The 17,532-nt window shown below is 36.5% G+C and overlaps 1 protein-coding gene across 2 annotated transcripts in view; it reads left to right on the forward strand.

Annotated features, from left to right (window-relative positions):
- FAM171A1 (family with sequence similarity 171 member A1) overlaps positions 1-17,532 on the forward strand; it is a 113,336-nt gene that overhangs the window by 45,838 nt on the left and 49,966 nt on the right. For both annotated transcript variants that reach the window (XM_034402284.3, XM_034402285.3), the window contains exons 2-3: positions 6,385-6,612; positions 15,590-15,682. In XM_034402284.3, coding sequence (XP_034258175.2) covers positions 6,385-6,612; positions 15,590-15,682 — 321 coding nt within the window. The remainder of the gene's footprint in view (positions 1-6,384; positions 6,613-15,589; positions 15,683-17,532) is intronic.

Raw genomic sequence — 17,532 nt, forward strand, 5'->3', positions numbered from 1 at the left:
CATATCTTTGGTAGAAGAAAGCTAAATGTCAAAGAGACTTTTGCTGTAAAACTTGACAAACTGTTTGACATCCTCTACTTCAAGCGTCAAATTGTTCTCTGTGCCGAATTCGGCTACCCTGCAAAAATTAAGCTCACATTAACTATACCTGCCCTAAGGAGACGAAGTTACCATTGAAAAAAATTGCTTTCGTTAACGGTCAGAGAGACAAGGTTGGTTCTTTTGGATCGCACCAGATTGGTTTGCCAGATGTGCTCGAGCAGAAACAACTAGACAAAAGGGAAAAGTGGCAAGACAGTGAGAGAAAAAGTCTCACTAAATATAAACAGAAAAGTATTCCGGACATTTTGATACTGACAAATGAAGTAATTATCAGTTATGATAAAAATGAAGGACAGACAACGAATGATGAAGAGGAAGAGGAATGTGATGGAAGTTATGAAGAGGCCTTCGATCAAACACGTGCCCTCTAATTCAAAAGAAAAGTATGAATACAATAGATTAGAAATAATAAATGTTGTTATGCACAGCATAAGATACAGTGTTGATCTATATGCCACTGCTGCCATTACCACACCCACTTTCATAGATGCTGGCTGATCACCAGAGAAGACAAGAGACTTGTAGTTGACCACAATAAAGTCAAGAGAGTCCAGGAAAAAATTATGAAGTCTCTAGATCAAGAATTTGATGAGCTCTGTAAGAAGGGTGAAATAGAATGCATTTTCTTCAATGGCCGTAAAAATGCAGCTAAAATTATGTTGAAAGCAAACAATTCAGATAATCAATTCCCAATATCATCAAAGAACAAAATTATTCTGTGATAGTGACTGCGTGAAAGATATCCTTATCATTTCACTCCAGAGAAAGGCTCAGAAACAGGAAAACCTGCTCAAGTAATTGCAGATAATCTGGTGTATTTCATGAAGAAGAAAGGCATTGACAAAAGCTTGAAGGCCATTGGAGGAGATTCTACAAATGTTAATACAGGCTATTAAGGTATGCACTGGTTAAAGGTCAAGCTTGACCGGAAGTTGATCTATTGTAAAGAATCTTTCTACTGATCAAGTGTATGGATAGGATCACATAGGCAATAAGGAAAGGAGAAGATCCACAGATATGGCTCTTCTGGAAATTGGTCCCATAAGCCATTCACACTGATTGACAACTGCAAATAGGCTTTGTCAAATATGGTTTCAAAACATGGCTTTTGAAAGGCCATGGCAAGACAAAACGCTCTAAAACTTAAGAATGAATACATCATTGGTGCGTACTACCCTTTCTGGTTCAAAATCGAAGTAAAACATTCCTGAATTGAAGGCCAGCATCATGTGTTCTTCCAGCTGCAGCAAGTCAAACTAGAAAAGAAGGCTGTAGTAGATGCTGTTTTGTCAACCATTCAGTACTCAGCATGGTACACTTTCAGTGAAATGATAATCCAGACACTCTTGTATTCAGGTAACATTCAAGAGAGGAGCTGGTGTGCAGAAGACCATTGACTTGGGAAGTGCAGATGATGATGTGCTGAGAGATTTTTCTGTACATGCAAGAAAAATGCCTTTAATCAATGCCAGAGCATTCACTCTGCTGGAGCTGATTGGCTAATCTGAAGGTATATATGAGCCACCTTTGATGTGCAAACTGACTATAGAGGAAATAAAGAAATTAATTGACAAGCCAATGCAAGTATCACAGTGGCCCTGTCATGCCCAATCAATGGAGTGATATGTGAAACAGGTATCAGGCAGCAATCATAGTATATACATATGAGAAACATGATAGTTGTATCAGAGGCCAAGAAGCAAGTTGGCGACTAATGTTGAAAAACGAATCAAAACAAGACTTGATGAAACTTGCTTAAACATTTTTGTAACTCAGATAATTCTTTCTAATGTTAATTTATAACTGCATGGATTATTTTTTGCTTAGCTAAATAAGATTCATGCAGAAAAAAACTTTAATTTTTGTAGCACAAGGTGTAATTTTGAGAAGATAAAGTTAACAATATTTGGGTTACAAGACACTTTTGTGGGATATATGATCAGATGTGGATTTACCATACTATATTAAATGTTGTGCAATTGCAAAAATAACAGCAGATTTGAATTTTTGGTGTAAAACATATTTTTAGACCCCCTCACTGAAAAAAAATTGCAAAATTTTTCACCCCGGTGCATGACACTGATTTTGTTATTTTAGATTTCTGTGTTTTCTGAATGCAGCTTTCCTCAAATGATAACTTTTGGCAGTTTTTTTTCTTTTTTTGTGTGTGTTAGAATAAATTTAGAAATAGAAAATAGGAACTAGAGTTGTCTGAATACGTTTGACCAAAACCTAGTGATTGTGGTTCCTCTTCTAAGTTGTAAAAACAAATGGAGTGTAATTTGCCAAGATGCTTAAGAAGAAAAAATAAAAATGTTAAGCTCATGTACAGTTTGGGTAACCACTAAATGCAGCAAACCTCACGGCTATTTCCTCTTGTCAGAAATCTGCAGTATTGTGTGTTATTTGTACTATGCACTGTTTAAAAAAAGCTCAGTTAATTTGAAAACATTTTGCAGATGCACCATATTCCTCCAAAAGTTCTGGAACAATGTTACACTAGGCAGTCTGCTACTGATGTACATACATTACATAACACACCAAGGATGTGTGTGTGTTATACCAAATAGATGAACTTCCCTGATAAATTAATCTCTTTACTTTGCATCCCAAACTGTATTTCTCCCCTAAATTATTTCAAGATTCTCCACAGGATACACATTTACCACTACTGATGTTCCTCAACTCCTGATAGAGATCATAAAATTTTAGGAATAGAGTAAGTAGAGGTTGGCCTTTTAGTTTTTTGTTCAGATACTTTTTTGGGGGGAAAGGCAATTTGTGCCTAAATAGGTCTGATTTAAATTTAAATGACTTGCACCCATAGAAAAGCTGAATCTGTTTTAGAAATATAGAGAACGTAAATGCCTCTACAATTCAGTAATTACAATATTCTCACTTGGTTTCTATGCAACAGGGCTGTGTTAGACGTACAGTGTGTATTTCTCTAGAAAAAACTACCTCCATAAGTATTTGCAGTTCTTTGTGTGCAAATACTTACATTTCAATCCTGCAGTTAATGATGGTTGTTTTTAATATAAGAATATTTTTATGGGGTTTTTTAAAGCAGGACTCACTTGCCTTGCTACCATTTTGCCTATCTTAGCAAAAGGAAAGAAAGAACATTAATCAGGTGTAAAGCGAGACCACCCAAAAGATGGTTGTGGTATTAAGAAATGGAAAAAATAATTATGTGGATGGGTTATGACAGATTCCATTGGAATATCTTTTACTAGCTGCCTTTGGAACAGTTTGGAAGACTGAGATATTTCAGTCTTCTGGAATATCTGATGTCCTCCATATTTCTGAAGGAATTTGATGTTATGATCCCTGTGAATCTGGATGTAGAATGTAAGTAAGTCTCTTACCCATTTTATGTTTCTTATATACTTATCTAATAATTCTTCTCTCTGAATACCGGTAGAATTCTTCAGTTTAGTTGAACTGATTTAGCATTTTGTACCAAGCTAAAAATTGCATTATCTTACAGTTTATAATTCAGTACATGTCATCATTCTGTATGGATGTCAAGAATTTTGTTGCTATAAATTCTGATGATGGGCAGTTTACAAGAGAGATAAATGTATCCGTGGCTTGGTGGCAACAGGGAATTTTTAGTCTAAGGCTAATGACATGTTGGGAAAAACCATTTGGATAAGGTAATAATTTGTTTTTCCTACTTCTAATCTTTTAAAATTTATTTTCCCATCTCCCTGGATATTCAAATTACACAGGGGGAAGATACTTTCAGTGTTAGGTCAGCTGCTTATCTTTCTGCCTAACCTTCATTTAAAAAGTGATCCAGATTTGATCATGTTATATCAATGCTTAATCATTGATTGGATTTGAAAATGCTGATCAGAATTGGTTAGCTTGAATGATATAGATTGATCCCCCCTACACAAAAACTACTGATTTTTTTTTACCAAGCCATAACTGGATGGTTACTATGGTGGCAGTATTGGAGAATGAGAATGAAGTATGTGTAGGAAGTTGAAAAATTTGGACAGCACAGCCAGTACTTTTTCATAGGGTGAGTTCTGAAATGACTAATGCTCTCCATAATGTGCTGAAAAATATGAAGTTGGATAAAAGATATTTTCTGAAGATATGGGAATTTTAAATAAAACACACATTTAGTACCTTCCATTATCTGTAGTTGGTACTGTTAACCTCATCCCAATCTGGCATCTTGGAGGGGAGAGAGAGAGATACAAATACAAATACAGGTACTCCTGGATTTAGGACCAGTCAAAGTTACAAAGACTGCTGTCCCCAGTCACATGATCGCATTTGGGTACTTGGCAACCAATCCGCATTTACAATCATTTGCAGACTCCCATAGTTATGCGACTGCAACTTACAATGTTTTTTTTTTTTTTTGGCCTGGAAGCAGTCATTTACTTTCAGTTTCCAGCAAAAAAAGGCCATTAGCTAAAATGGGTTTGCTTAATAGCCACACATTTACTTAACACAGCTATGTTCTCTTAAAGACTACTGCACAAAAGGTTGCAAAATCACACGTGGTCACGTGGTTAACAACAGGCATGACTTAAGACTGTAATTTCTGGATCAATTACAGTTGTAACAAGGACTGCCTATAGTAAAAATACAAACCGGAAGCATTTTTCTTTAGTCAGTGCTGAATTTTACAGATGCTTTTTTAAAAGTTGGTTTCTTCACATGAAAGAAAGTGACCTTTTCTTTCACAGACTGGAAGAACTGCTGAAGTATTAATTTTAAAAAAACCTCAAGTGCATTTATGAGTTCCTTTGGGTTGTAGTATGTATTTTGCTGCTCTATTTAGTAGGTGACTTGTAATCCCAAATCTTGGATTCACACAGGACCTGGAAAATTGAGAAGGATATTGTTGGTTTGGCACAGGAATTTAGTCCTGTAAATATCTTGCCTTTGAAGTTTTATTTATTTATTTTTATCCTTCATTTATTATTTTTACAAATAACTTAAGGCAGCGAACATATCCAACACACTTTTCTCTACAAGAACAGTACTGTGAGGTGACTTGGGTTGAGAAAAAGTGGTTGGTTTAAGATCATCCAGCTGGCTTTTATGGCTAAGGCGGGGCTTGAACATAAGATTTCCTGTTTTCTGGCCTGGTGCATTATCCATTAGCTTAACCTGGCTCTCTTAATGTTGACTGATCTCCTTCATGACAGATAGATTCTCTCAACTTCTGCTGCTCTCCATTATGACAGATGGATGTGGTTCTGAAGCCTTAATATAAGGTGCATGATACTCACATCTGCCTCCATGTTTTGAGTCATAGGACTTTGTTAATTCCAAAAAAAATGATATTTTCTCACTTGTCTTCATAGTATGTTCTGGCCTTTGGAACTTTACCTGACCCTGTATACACTTGCAGCTCTCTTGCTCATGTTTCTTCCTTCTTCCCTCTCTTCAAATCATTTTAGTCTCAATCTTTTCCTAAGTTTCCAGTTTCTGAATCACTCTTGTTTGTTTTGGTACCTTTGCATGGAATGAGATGTGTGGGATTGAGTTGCAGTCATGTGGTTCTTGTTTCTTTCAAACAAGTATGTGAAACAGCTTGTCTTGGATTGTCTTTGACCACTGCATAATCTTATCACTATTCTATTTACAGAGGCAATAGCCAAATTGCTTAAAGAGCATTCACATGTCAGATCTAGTCATTCTGTCCTGTCCCATATGTATGTTTGATATTCTGATTTAAGGATGATAGCCTAGCTTAGTGTTTCTGAGCTGCTTGATGCTGTTTTGGTATGGTGGGCTGATAACCTCTGCCAGATGGAAGCTGTACTATAAGGAAAAGGATGCTGTCATGTGGTCTTTCCGCCTCCCAAATATCCCCCAACAGCGCCTCCTAATCTCTCATTCTCCCCAAAACTGTACTCCCAGACCACCAATAGTTGCTTCCTTCTTACTACTTAATTATACTTAAGTTAACCCATATAATTATAAATTATTCTTGGAAATCTATTTGTCATGAACGCACAGGAAAGTCCATAAGAGGTGGTCAAAAAATTCAAGCTGGCAGTCAGAGTAGTATGACTGAAGCTCTGTTTATTTTTTAAGATATGTTGTCCCACTGTGGCCACCAGCATGAATTTTTTGGCCACAACTTTAGGACAACTTATTGCTCTATCACTGGCAAGGGACACTTCTACAACAGGAAAGTTTCAGGAGTCAAGATAAAATCTTTGGTCCTCTCCTTCCCTCTTTTGCTTTGCTTCTGTCATGTTACCAAGGTGAAAGGTGCTAATTAACACTCTGTTTTTGTTGCAGAAGTGACTCTGAAGGTTCATGTCAGTGATGCCAGCACACATCAGCCAGTCACGGAAGCCTTTATCAAGATTTTTACCAACCAGGTTCCAATTGCTTCAGGAAACACCGGAGCAGATGGCACTGCCTTCATCAAGTTTCAGTATAAGCTGGACAGTCAGCTAATTGTTACTGCAACTAAACAAGCTTATGTGCCAAACTCTGCACCATGGAAACCTGTAAGATTGCCTGGTAAGAGTTCTTTATTTTTGTTCTGAGGTAAGATTTTACTTCTAAAAAAATGGGGGAAAGAGGCAGAGGGAGGAACAGATATAAAACTTGTTAAATTATGATTTGATGATTTTTATAGAATCATAGCCGTGGTGGGTTGCTCCCAGTTCGCACCGGTTCCCGCAAGCCGGTAGCAGTGACAATATGACGTCATTGAACCGGTTCTCCCCCCCCATCCCTCCCCCCCCGCGTTAGTCTTACCCTTTATTTGGCCCCACTCCCAATCTATTGCTGCCTCCTGAGTCCCAGCTGATGGCTGAGGGAAAAAACCTGTTTAAACTCTTGCCCTGGGGCTTCAAAGGGCCGCCCTACAGCTGATCAGTGGTAAAAGAAAACAAATGAGTAGCTATGCTAGGGAAAAAACGAAACTGAAAATAAAGCAGGCTCTGCTGCAACTTGACAAAATGAGGCAGGGAGAGATTTCTTTTCTTTTTGCTCACCAAAAAAGGTAGGTGCAAACAATGGGAAATTTAGGGCAAAAGAGGAGAGTTCAAGATTTTAAAACACAAAAGAAAAAAAGCTCTATTTAACTAGGGAATTGTAATAATTGAGATACTATTAATTGTATATGGTGTTGAAAGCAGAAATGGTTAAATTGTGGTTTGGAGGAATATATGGGGGAAATTATTTGGTTTATTATTATTGGTAAATATAATTAATTGATTTGTAAGAAATTAGATTGCATAGAAATAATTGGAATATTCATGTTCTTATTTATTAATATACAAAAAAGATAGTTGTATAACTAATTGATTTATATTAAAATGTTGAATTTGTATTAAACAACTGAATATTACATAATTAACCAATGTGAGGATGGAAAACAAAATAGGTGACATTGGGAAGGGGTATAATATAGAATAGAAGGGAAAATTGAATTAGAGATGAGAATGAAGGGTAATATTGGTTTTTTAAAAAAATAGATGAGGAATAAATATGGCAAAAAGGAAATATAGAAATTGTAAATTTAATTGAAATGACTAAACACTGTTTAAATTTGTGAACCGGCCAAATACTCTGTTCAAAGAAAATACATTGTATGTTTGTATGTGTGTTTCTAATTATTGCTATTTATTCATATTTGTTCTCTTTTATTCTTTAAAGTTTAACAATTCATTCTTTATCTTAATATCATTATATTTGTTTGGGGTTGCCTTTCTTCCCTTTCATCTTTTTTATCGTACAGCAATCTTTCTCCTCTCTCTCTTTTCTTTCCTTCTTACTTTCTCTTCCCCCCTCTTCTTCTCCTCCCTACTTCCTCTTCCTTTCTCCTTCTCCTCCTCTCTTCTTCCCTCTCTTACCCTCACCCCTTCCTCCCTTTTCTTCCTTCCCTCTCGTCTCCTTCCTTCATTCCTCTCTATTGCTGTATCCTTTTGTGCATATGGATTACTCAGAGGGCTGAAAAAGTTATTTTTGACTGTTCCTTGCACTTTTGACCAGTCCTCAAGCTTACGACTGTCCTCACATTTTACGTTTTTTGCCCTATCTTGTCACCATGGTGAAGAGAAGCAGTTGTGAAATGAGTGACACGGTTGTTAAGAATGCTACAATGGGCATAAATGATGACTAGTCATAAGCGCGAGGACCGGTCAAAAGTGCGAAGGCCTGTCAGAAATCACTTTTTTCAGCCCTCTGGGTAGTCCTTTTGTGCATATGGACTACTCAGAGGGCTGAAAAAATTATTTTTGACTGGTCCTCGCACTTTTGACCAGTCCTCGAACTTACGGCTGTCCTCACATTTTACCGTTTTTGCCCTATCTTGTCACCATGGTGAAGCAGTTGTGAAATGAGTGACATAGCAGGCATAAATGTGAAGATGGTCATAAGTGTGAGGACCAGTCAAAAGTGCTAGGACTTGTCAGAAATGACTTTTTTCAGCCCTCTGAGTAGTCCCTATACACATAGCCATGGCCACCCGGTCACATGACCAGTTAGCCACGCCTACCCAGTCACATGACCTCCAAGCTACGCCCACAGAACGGTAGTAAAAATTTTTAGAACCCACCCCTGAATCATAGGTTCATCATATGTTATAATTGAAAACTTTTGCTAATGTGAACATGTCAAGGAGTATCTTCGAACATGTTAAGAGTCCCTTTTCCTGATGAGTCCTGAGTAAAGCCATATGTTTTAGAGGATAAAGAATAGAGGAGTAATTTACACAAGGTGGTGCCATTTGACTTCTCAATGTATCTTTACCTACTCTCTTGACTCCAGTCTTATTCCACTGGGGAATGTTGGGAGTTGAAGTCCAAACATTTTAGGGATGATAACAGTGGGATAAACTTTGGGTCTACATGCGTGGAACAAACTGTTTGCAGTAATTCTGCCTATTGTTGTACTTAAGAAATGGTGAATAATTGGATAATGTTGTTTCTCCAGCTTCTAATTAAAAATTGGCAGAAGGAATCGGTATGAGTCAAGGACACAGTAACAGACGAAGGGTGGAGAATATTTATTTTTGCAATTTGGTTAATTCCTGTTTAGGACTTTCTTAAGTAAAGGATTTGCTATTAATATTTGAGGATGGGGGGAGGGCAAATTTAATTATCACTGAAATCCAAAACTGCATTTTTGGGAAAGATGGCATTTGAAATAAGTGTTTGTTTTTCAAAGAAACAGTTTCTGAGCATTTTCCATCAAGTTTATTAGGCATGTTGCCAGCACTCTCAATGGGAAGGAACTATTATTTTGTCTCCTCTGTCTCTGTTAAATGGCCAAACAAGGGAGTTAAAATAGCAACTAAATGAAAAAAAAAGTACCTATTGTATATATTTGCCTATTATTATTCTCAGATCACTAGGAAACAATCCTGCCTATCTTGTTCTTATGATTATTATTTGGACTGTTGTTTCTAATACTATATTTTATTACATATTTTTGAGAATGAAAAATAGAAAATTAAACAAGGCAAAAGAAAAAAGGCAAAAGAAAAGAAAAAATAAAGTACAATAGTACACGAGGATTTTACCAGCATCACAGGTTTAAATTGGACTAAATTTGTAAGGTAGATTTTTACCTAAAGTTATTTAGGTAAATTTACCTATGTAAATTTACCTATATAAATTACATAGTTACATAATTTCATTTGATCATTAATCAGTTTTTTGTTAATTAGTTTCATTAATTAGTTTTATGTAAATGAATATACTGTATATATTATTATTTTAAAAACTGTCACTGTTAAAATCTGAGTAATATATAAGTATCAACAGCAGTAATAAGATTGTATAAATCATAAAATAATAATAATAATTTCTGCCTAAGTAATGAAAGATCTACCCTTATTTAACAGATTATTGAAATTTAGAAAGCTACAACTATATATTAAGAAAACACCACATTTGAAACATGATACAAACTGATACAAAGAATTATATGCCAAAAGTGGTTTCTAAGTTGAAAGGAATTCTGCATTGGATTTAATTCTGAAATGCAAAGCTTTTCATGAAGACCCAGATTTTGGGGGGCAATATGCTGACTCTGTAAACTGCTTAGAGAGGACTGTAAAGCACTGTGAACCGATATATAAGTCTAAGTGCTATTGCTATTTTCTGGCTATTTAGCCATATTCCCACAAAATACTTAGGAACTACTAATTTTTCTATTAGAAAACTACTAGAACTACTAGATTTTAGAAGTGGTTTGCCATTGTTTCATTCCTAGGGCTGAGAGTGACTAGCCCAAGAGCACCCAACTGGCTTTTTGTCTGAGGGGGACTAGAACTCATGGTTTCCTGGTCTGATGCTTCAAACTGGTTCTCTTTATTAATCTTAAATCCTTAAAATATTTCTGGAAAGTAAATCTATGACAATGAATAGCTGAATGTGCTGTTATATGTTTGAGGACTGGGAATGAATAGAATAGAACAGAACAGAACAGATAAGAAACAGAGTTGGAAGGGACATTGGAGGTCTTCTAGTCCAACTCCCTGCTTAGACAGGAAACCCTATACCATTTCAGACAAATGGTTATCCAATCTCTTCTTAAAAACTTCCAGTGTTGCAGCATTCACAACTTCTGGAGGCAAGTTGTTCCATTTTTTAATTGTTCTAACCATTAGGAAATTTCTTCTTAGTTCTAGGTTGCTTCTCTCCTTGATTAGTTTCCATCCATTGCTTCTTGTCCTGCCCTCAGGTGCTTTGAAGAATAGTTTGACTCCCTCTTCTTTGCGGCAACCCTTGAAATATCATAACATTGCTATCATGTCATCCCTAGTCCTCCTTTTAATTAAACTAGACATTCCCAATTCCAACAATGGGAGGCTATATATTTTAGCCCCCTAATCATCTTTGTTGCTCTTCTCTGCACTCTTTCTAGAGACTCAACATCTTTTTTACATTATGGCAACCAGAACTGGATGTAATATTCCAATTATATGTAACTGGATGCAGTATTTCAAGTGTATTCCAATTTAACATCTGGAGAGCCACGTGTTGATTCTATTTGGTTCACAATTAGAAAAGTATATATTCTCCAATCCAAGTTCTTAGCATTGATTTTAATTTTTTTCTGCATTAAGCCATTTTGTGATTATGTAATGCTTGGTACATAGGTTGAGATTGTATGCAAGAAAGAAATTTACCATAATGATACAGCTGAAATTTGAGAAAAATTTGATTTACAGTTAAATTTGTTACTGATTCTTCTCAAAATGTTTATTTTATACAAAAGATTAAAATCCAAAAGAAAAAAATAACAGAGACAAAACTAGACAAAAACATTAAAAATGTGAATTAAAAAGACAAAAAACAAAACAAAATATATTTGAACAATGTCAAATATATTGCAGCAATAATAGTTTTCCCTCTTCTATAAATTTCTACCTGTATTTACAACCCAGTTGACTTGTCATATATTGTACAGTCATGTGTACACACTCCTTGAGTTCTTTTATGTATCAGAACATAGTAAAAATCATCCGGTCTTTAACAGTTGTTAGCAGAAGCAAAGTAGATAAATACAATCTCAGATGAACAACAGCTCATGACATATTACAGTATGTTATTATTTATTTTAGAAAAAGAAAGCCAAAATGGGGAAGCCATGTGCAAAAAACTAATTATGTCCTTACTGCTTCATTAAGTATGAAGAAGCTAATCAAGTATCCTTTATCAATTGATCATCAGCAAATGTGATAATCCCTACAAAAACAGAAATTTTAGGAGTTTGCTGACCTCCAGCATTGAGGTGTGTGTTAATACAATACCAAAGACATACGCAGTGATCTTAGAAAAGCAATTGTTGCTGCCCATCAGTCTGGAAAGGTTATTTTTGCATTGAAGAAGATTATTCAAAAATGGAAAACATTCAATAAAGTTGCCAATCTTCCCAGGAATGGATGTCCCAGAAGGGTCAGACCATTCAGTGCTCAGAGAAATTGCAAAAATCCAAGAGTTGCATCTCAGACTCTTCAGGCCTGAGGAGAAATTATATTGTAGAATTAGAAATTAGAAAAAGATTGAACAAATATGGTTTGTTTGGAAAGGTGGCCAGGAAAAACATCTTCTCTAAAAAGAACATGGCAACAATGCTTAAGTTTGCAGATTTGCATCTGATCAAATCACAAGACTTCTGAAATACTGTCCTTTGGACAATTGATATGTTTGGCCATAATGCACAGTGCCGTGTTCGGTGAAAACCAAACACAGCATATCAGCGCAAACATCTCAGACCAACCATCAAACCACAATAGTAGAGGGGTCATGATTTGGACTTGTTTTGTAGCCACAGGACATCGGCATCTTGCAGTCATTGAGTCAACCATGAACTCCTCTGTATACAAAGTCAAATGTGACGCCATTTGTCCAGCAGCTAAAGCTTGGCCAACATTGGGTCATGCAACAGAATAATGATTCCAAGCATGCCAGCAAATCTAGAACAGAATAACTGGGGGTGGGGGGAGAGAATCAAGGTGATGCAATGGCCCAGGCAAAGTCCAGATCTCAACCTGATTGAGATGCTGTGGCAAGACCTCAAGAGAGCTGTGCATAAACAAATGCCTGTGAAATCTCAATGAACTGAGGCAATATTATAAAGAAGAATGGGCCAAAATTGCTCCACAACAACGTACTTAATTAATCACACATGGCTTCTCCATTTTGTCTTTCCTTTTGTAAAATGAATATGACATGGTATATAATATGTCACGGGTTATTGTTCATCTGAAGTTATATTTACCTACTTTTAAGCACTGATAAGGCCAGATGGTTTTTACTATATCCTGATACATAAAGCCATAGAACTCAAAGAGGATGTATTTTCTTTTTCACATGACTTATATTTGAAGAAAAAATATTTAACAAGTTAAGCAACAGCAAAGTTAAAAGTCAAAGCCCTCTGTTTATATAATTTACTCATAGAAACTCTACAATAGTTTCTAAACTACTATAAATCACCCCAAGCATTATATCTGATCTGTTCAGGATCAAATACCTTTGTTTAGCTCTTAATAATAAAACATTTCCTTAGGATTTTAATTGGGAACTTTTCCAAAATTGCATCTTATTTCCAAAGTTCATAAATCTCTGTTGTAAATAGCTCTGCAGCATCTATTGTTGAAAAACAACTTTAATCCTGTCAAGAGAGTCCAGTCCATCCTTCATCTATTCCATTATGTCAGAATTTCTTGTATTCATATTCATTTTCATCTTTTCTAGCAGATCCATAATTTTCAGAGCAATTCCTTACTTCTTCACATGTGGCAGCAACAGATCAGATTCCAATTCATCAAGTTGCAAATCAAATCCAACTGTATTTTCTGTTTTTTGGTATCATTCTGAGTTTGGCTCAAAGTCGTTGTTGCCCCATCAAATTTTTGTTTATATTTTCAAATATAATATGAAATATGTTTATATTTTCAAACATAAAAGAGAGCATTCTTTTTTCAAATGCTTCCCAGAAAATTGTATCTGTATTTGGGAATATTTTTAAAAATACATTGATCTTTCCAAGAACAAGAAAATCAGATAAATCATAACCCAGTATCCACAAAGAAAGATTGAGATAGAGTTTTTTCCCCAGAATCAAAAATGTTTTTAAAAAGGGGAATTTTTCCCTCAAAAGTTAAGAAATGAATATTAGAACTCTTTCCTTTTAAGAGCTAGAAAAAAGAAAATTTGTAATCTAATCCTATATAAATCCATTTGGATGACTTTCTATACCAGAAAGTACATTTTCATCACGGACTTACAATGAAAATGAAAGTGGTTTGAAGTTTAATAATAAACAGGAAAAGAACAGGAAAAAAAGTTGTAAAAGTCCAGCAAGGGTTTATAAAATAGGTCAACAATCAGCTTGTCGTAAAGCTAAAAACATTAAAACTTTAAAAAGTGCAATTAAAATTCATGTGTTCTTAGGAAAAATGAACAGCTGAAGGGAAAAGATGGTAAGTGACTCAAACTTCCAATCGTTCCTTACGATTGTGGTCTTCAAGATCCTCTCTTCTCCAGGCGCATGATTGTCTGAAGGTCATCTCAGATCCTTCATAGTCTCCCCTTCATAAAACATGGAGCGAAGGCTCTAAGTTTTGGTGGCATAAATTTGTTATTGTTTGATAGCATTTTTGAAAATTAAATGTGTTATAGAGTATCTTAGGAGAAAAATCTATTTCTATAAATTGCTGAAATTAAACATCTTTGCTTGCTATTTCAAATGTCACTAAGTTTTTTTCCTACCTTTTGCTGAGAAGGTTTGCAAATTTACAAATATCCTTCCTCTGAAAAAAGCTTGACATTGCAGATTCATTTTAAGTAGCATTGATGAGAGCTATACATCACTGTGGATTAGAAGGCAAAAAAAATCAGCACACATGAATGCCCACACAGATTATCTGCAACTCCTTAAAGCAGCTATGTTGTACTTAGAATAGGCCAGCTACTTAAGGAATTTATATATTTATTATATTTATTAAACAAACTAATCTCTCAGAAAGAAGATTATAAACATGAAAACTACAGCATAATTAAAAAAAATAAGCCCAATAAACTTTACTGTATTTTTCGGAGTATAAGATGCACCTTTTCCCCCCCTAAAAGGAGATGAAAATTTGGGTGCGTCTTATACACTAAATATAGCCCTGCCCATCCACTGGCCCCCAACCTATGGCCTCCGCCTCCCAGCAATTTACCTCCTTGCAGCAAGCAGCTAGAAGAAACAGCCCATTTCAGCTTCAGCACATCCTAATTAGCACAAGTTGATCGTCCATTGGATCAGCCTCCTAACTCTCAGCTGTTTCAGGCTGCAGGGATTGCCATTGCCTATTGCTGCGCGGGCCTCTGCTGCTTGCTGCAAAGAGGTAAATTGTTGGGAGCAGATTTTTTTTTCTTGTGCTAATCAAGCTATGCTGAAAACGAAAATGAAAGTGAAGCAGGCTGTTTGCTGCAACGAGGCAAAATTGCTGGAAGGCAGAGGCAGATTTCTTTTTCTTGTTTTCTCACCAAAAAAGGTAAGTATGTCTTATAGTCCAGAGCGTCTTATACTCCGAAAAATACGGTACATCGATCACATCATGCCAGCTCCATTAACAGTTGCAAACAGATGCTGCCCATGTGGTTAGAGAAGCATCTTTTTATCTTCAAATATTTGACACCATGGTTTTGTATGTTTGTCACTAAGATTATAAATCCTACAATCATGATTGAGAAAAAAAAGTTCACATGTGGTATAACTTTTCTGAAATACTCATTAGTCTCTCCATGAATTTCTCTGCTTTTGCCACTTTAAGCTTAACATTTGCCCCTAAATGTCTTTACAACAATTTGTTTAAACAACAGTATATATTATTTGGTATGTATTATCATCTGATGAATATATGTGTGTGTGTGTGTGTTTATATACATACATTGTCTAGAAAGGATATTTGTGTTAATAAATATTTAATTAGTTGCTCTCCCATCCCACTGGAATACTGCAATTAACCTTTTTTTTTTTTTTACAGTGTTTTCTTCCTTGAGCCTTGGCCTTCTTCCTGAGCGGTCAGCTACTCTGATGGTATATGAAGATGTTGTCCAGATAGTCTCAGGATTTCAAGGTATGGTTGCATGTAGCAATGCTTCTTTATGTTGTCCAGAAAAGAAGGAAGTATTATTTATGATGCATCTTATAGCTCAGTTTTATGGCTTTTAATTTCTTTCTATTATATGATGGAGAACCTGAGTATGTTAGCTAATTCACCACCTTTGTGCAGTTCCTGGAGAAGTCTTAAAGGGAGAAGATCTGTGGTGGGGATTGGTCCTATTTGATCCTGGTACAATCAAGGGCTTTCTAATTACAGAAGTGTTGCAAGTTCCCCAATGTGAAACACAGCAGAGTCAGTGAAGCCAGCTGGTTCTTCTTCTCCCTAAACTGTAGAGGACCTTTTTTTATATGTATGTGTTACATATATATAATTTATAATATATATAATTTATAAACACATATATAATTTTATTGTATTTTTTAAAAATAAAAATAAAACATACACAAGAAAACAGTAACATACACACATCTAGCTTAATTACAGTGTGTCAAATTCTACCTAATAACTTACTATGCTTGCAAAGTATAATGAAATCTGTGCCCAAAGAAAATGTGTTTTTAATCAATTAATTAATGATAATTGATTGTTCAGTCATGTGAAGGACTTATTGTCAGGGTTCCGACCGATGCCCTAATAAAAGCAGGAACCTCAAGCCAGTTTTCAAGAAAAATCCAGTTGTTTATTAAGAGCACCATGTTGGCATGGACCTAGTGAAGCTAGCTCTGACCCCACTCAGTTTGTGCCTTGCCTCTGACCCTGTTTCTCCCTCCCCCCAAGGTGTGTCATCAGTCACATTCCCCAACAAAGCAATTTTGCAGGTTGTAGAAGTCATTCCTTCCGGCCGTTACTCGTTTCTGTGGAGATGGCCTTGACTTTGGCTGGCGAGGATGTGCGTTGTTTTGACTGAAGTGCAAATTCCTCGATGCAGCTGTGAGGCTCTATTTCCAATCCTCCTGCCTATGGCAACTCGGGAGTAGGTTAGGGAAGCTTCGCAAGTTGACATTCGGCTTCCCTCATTTCCTGAAGGCAACCTGTGCAAAGCAAAAATAGTTTGAATACAGGTATAAATTTTAGGGGTGTGATCCTACCCAGGCTTTGTCGGGTTCCTTTCATGGAATTTAGCTATGAGGCAATCAGCTTGGATGTTTCTGCTCTTTACCCAGGATGCCTCTGATAGAGGGTAGCCCTTCCACTTGATTAAGTATTGGAGTTTCCCCCTGTGCCACCTAGGGTTGAGGTTGAACCTCATAATGGGTTTGGCCCGCTATGTCCACTGGGTCCGGGAGCTCACGGGGTAGTGATCTCAGGGTCGACCTGACCAAGGGTTTTAAGAGGCTGCTATGGAATACCAGGTGTATTTTCCCCAGCAGTTGGGGCAATTTCAATTGCACTGTGACCGGGTTGATAATCTTCACTATGGGGAATGGCCCCATGAATTTAGGTTCCAACTTCTTGCTGGAGAGTTTCAACCTTTAAGTATTTTGTGGAGAGGTAAACCTTCTCCCCCAACTGGAACAGCTGTTGTGGGGCTCGGTGTTTGTCTGCTTGTTGCTTATAGGTCTGCACTGCCTTAGCTAGCGCTTTCTTGACATTTTCCCATGCCATTTTTAGCATCAACAGCCAATCCATCAAACTAACTGGGGAGGGTGATTCCCTTGGGTATTCCGGCATTGGGACGAAGTCCATGCTGCTTACTACCTTATATGTGGTCAGTCCCGTGCTACTGTGTACAGCATTATTGTACATGACCTCGGTAAATGGCAGAAGGTCCGCCCAATTGGACTGTTGGTAGTTCAAGTAACACTTCAGGTACTGTTCAATTCTCTGCCCCCCCCCCATTGGTGCTCGGATGAAACACCGAG

Source organism: Pantherophis guttatus, chromosome 4 (genome assembly GCF_059756535.1).
Source record: "Pantherophis guttatus breed Tessera chromosome 4, ASM5975653v1, whole genome shotgun sequence".
Classification (NCBI taxonomy): domain Eukaryota; kingdom Metazoa; phylum Chordata; class Lepidosauria; order Squamata; family Colubridae; genus Pantherophis; species Pantherophis guttatus.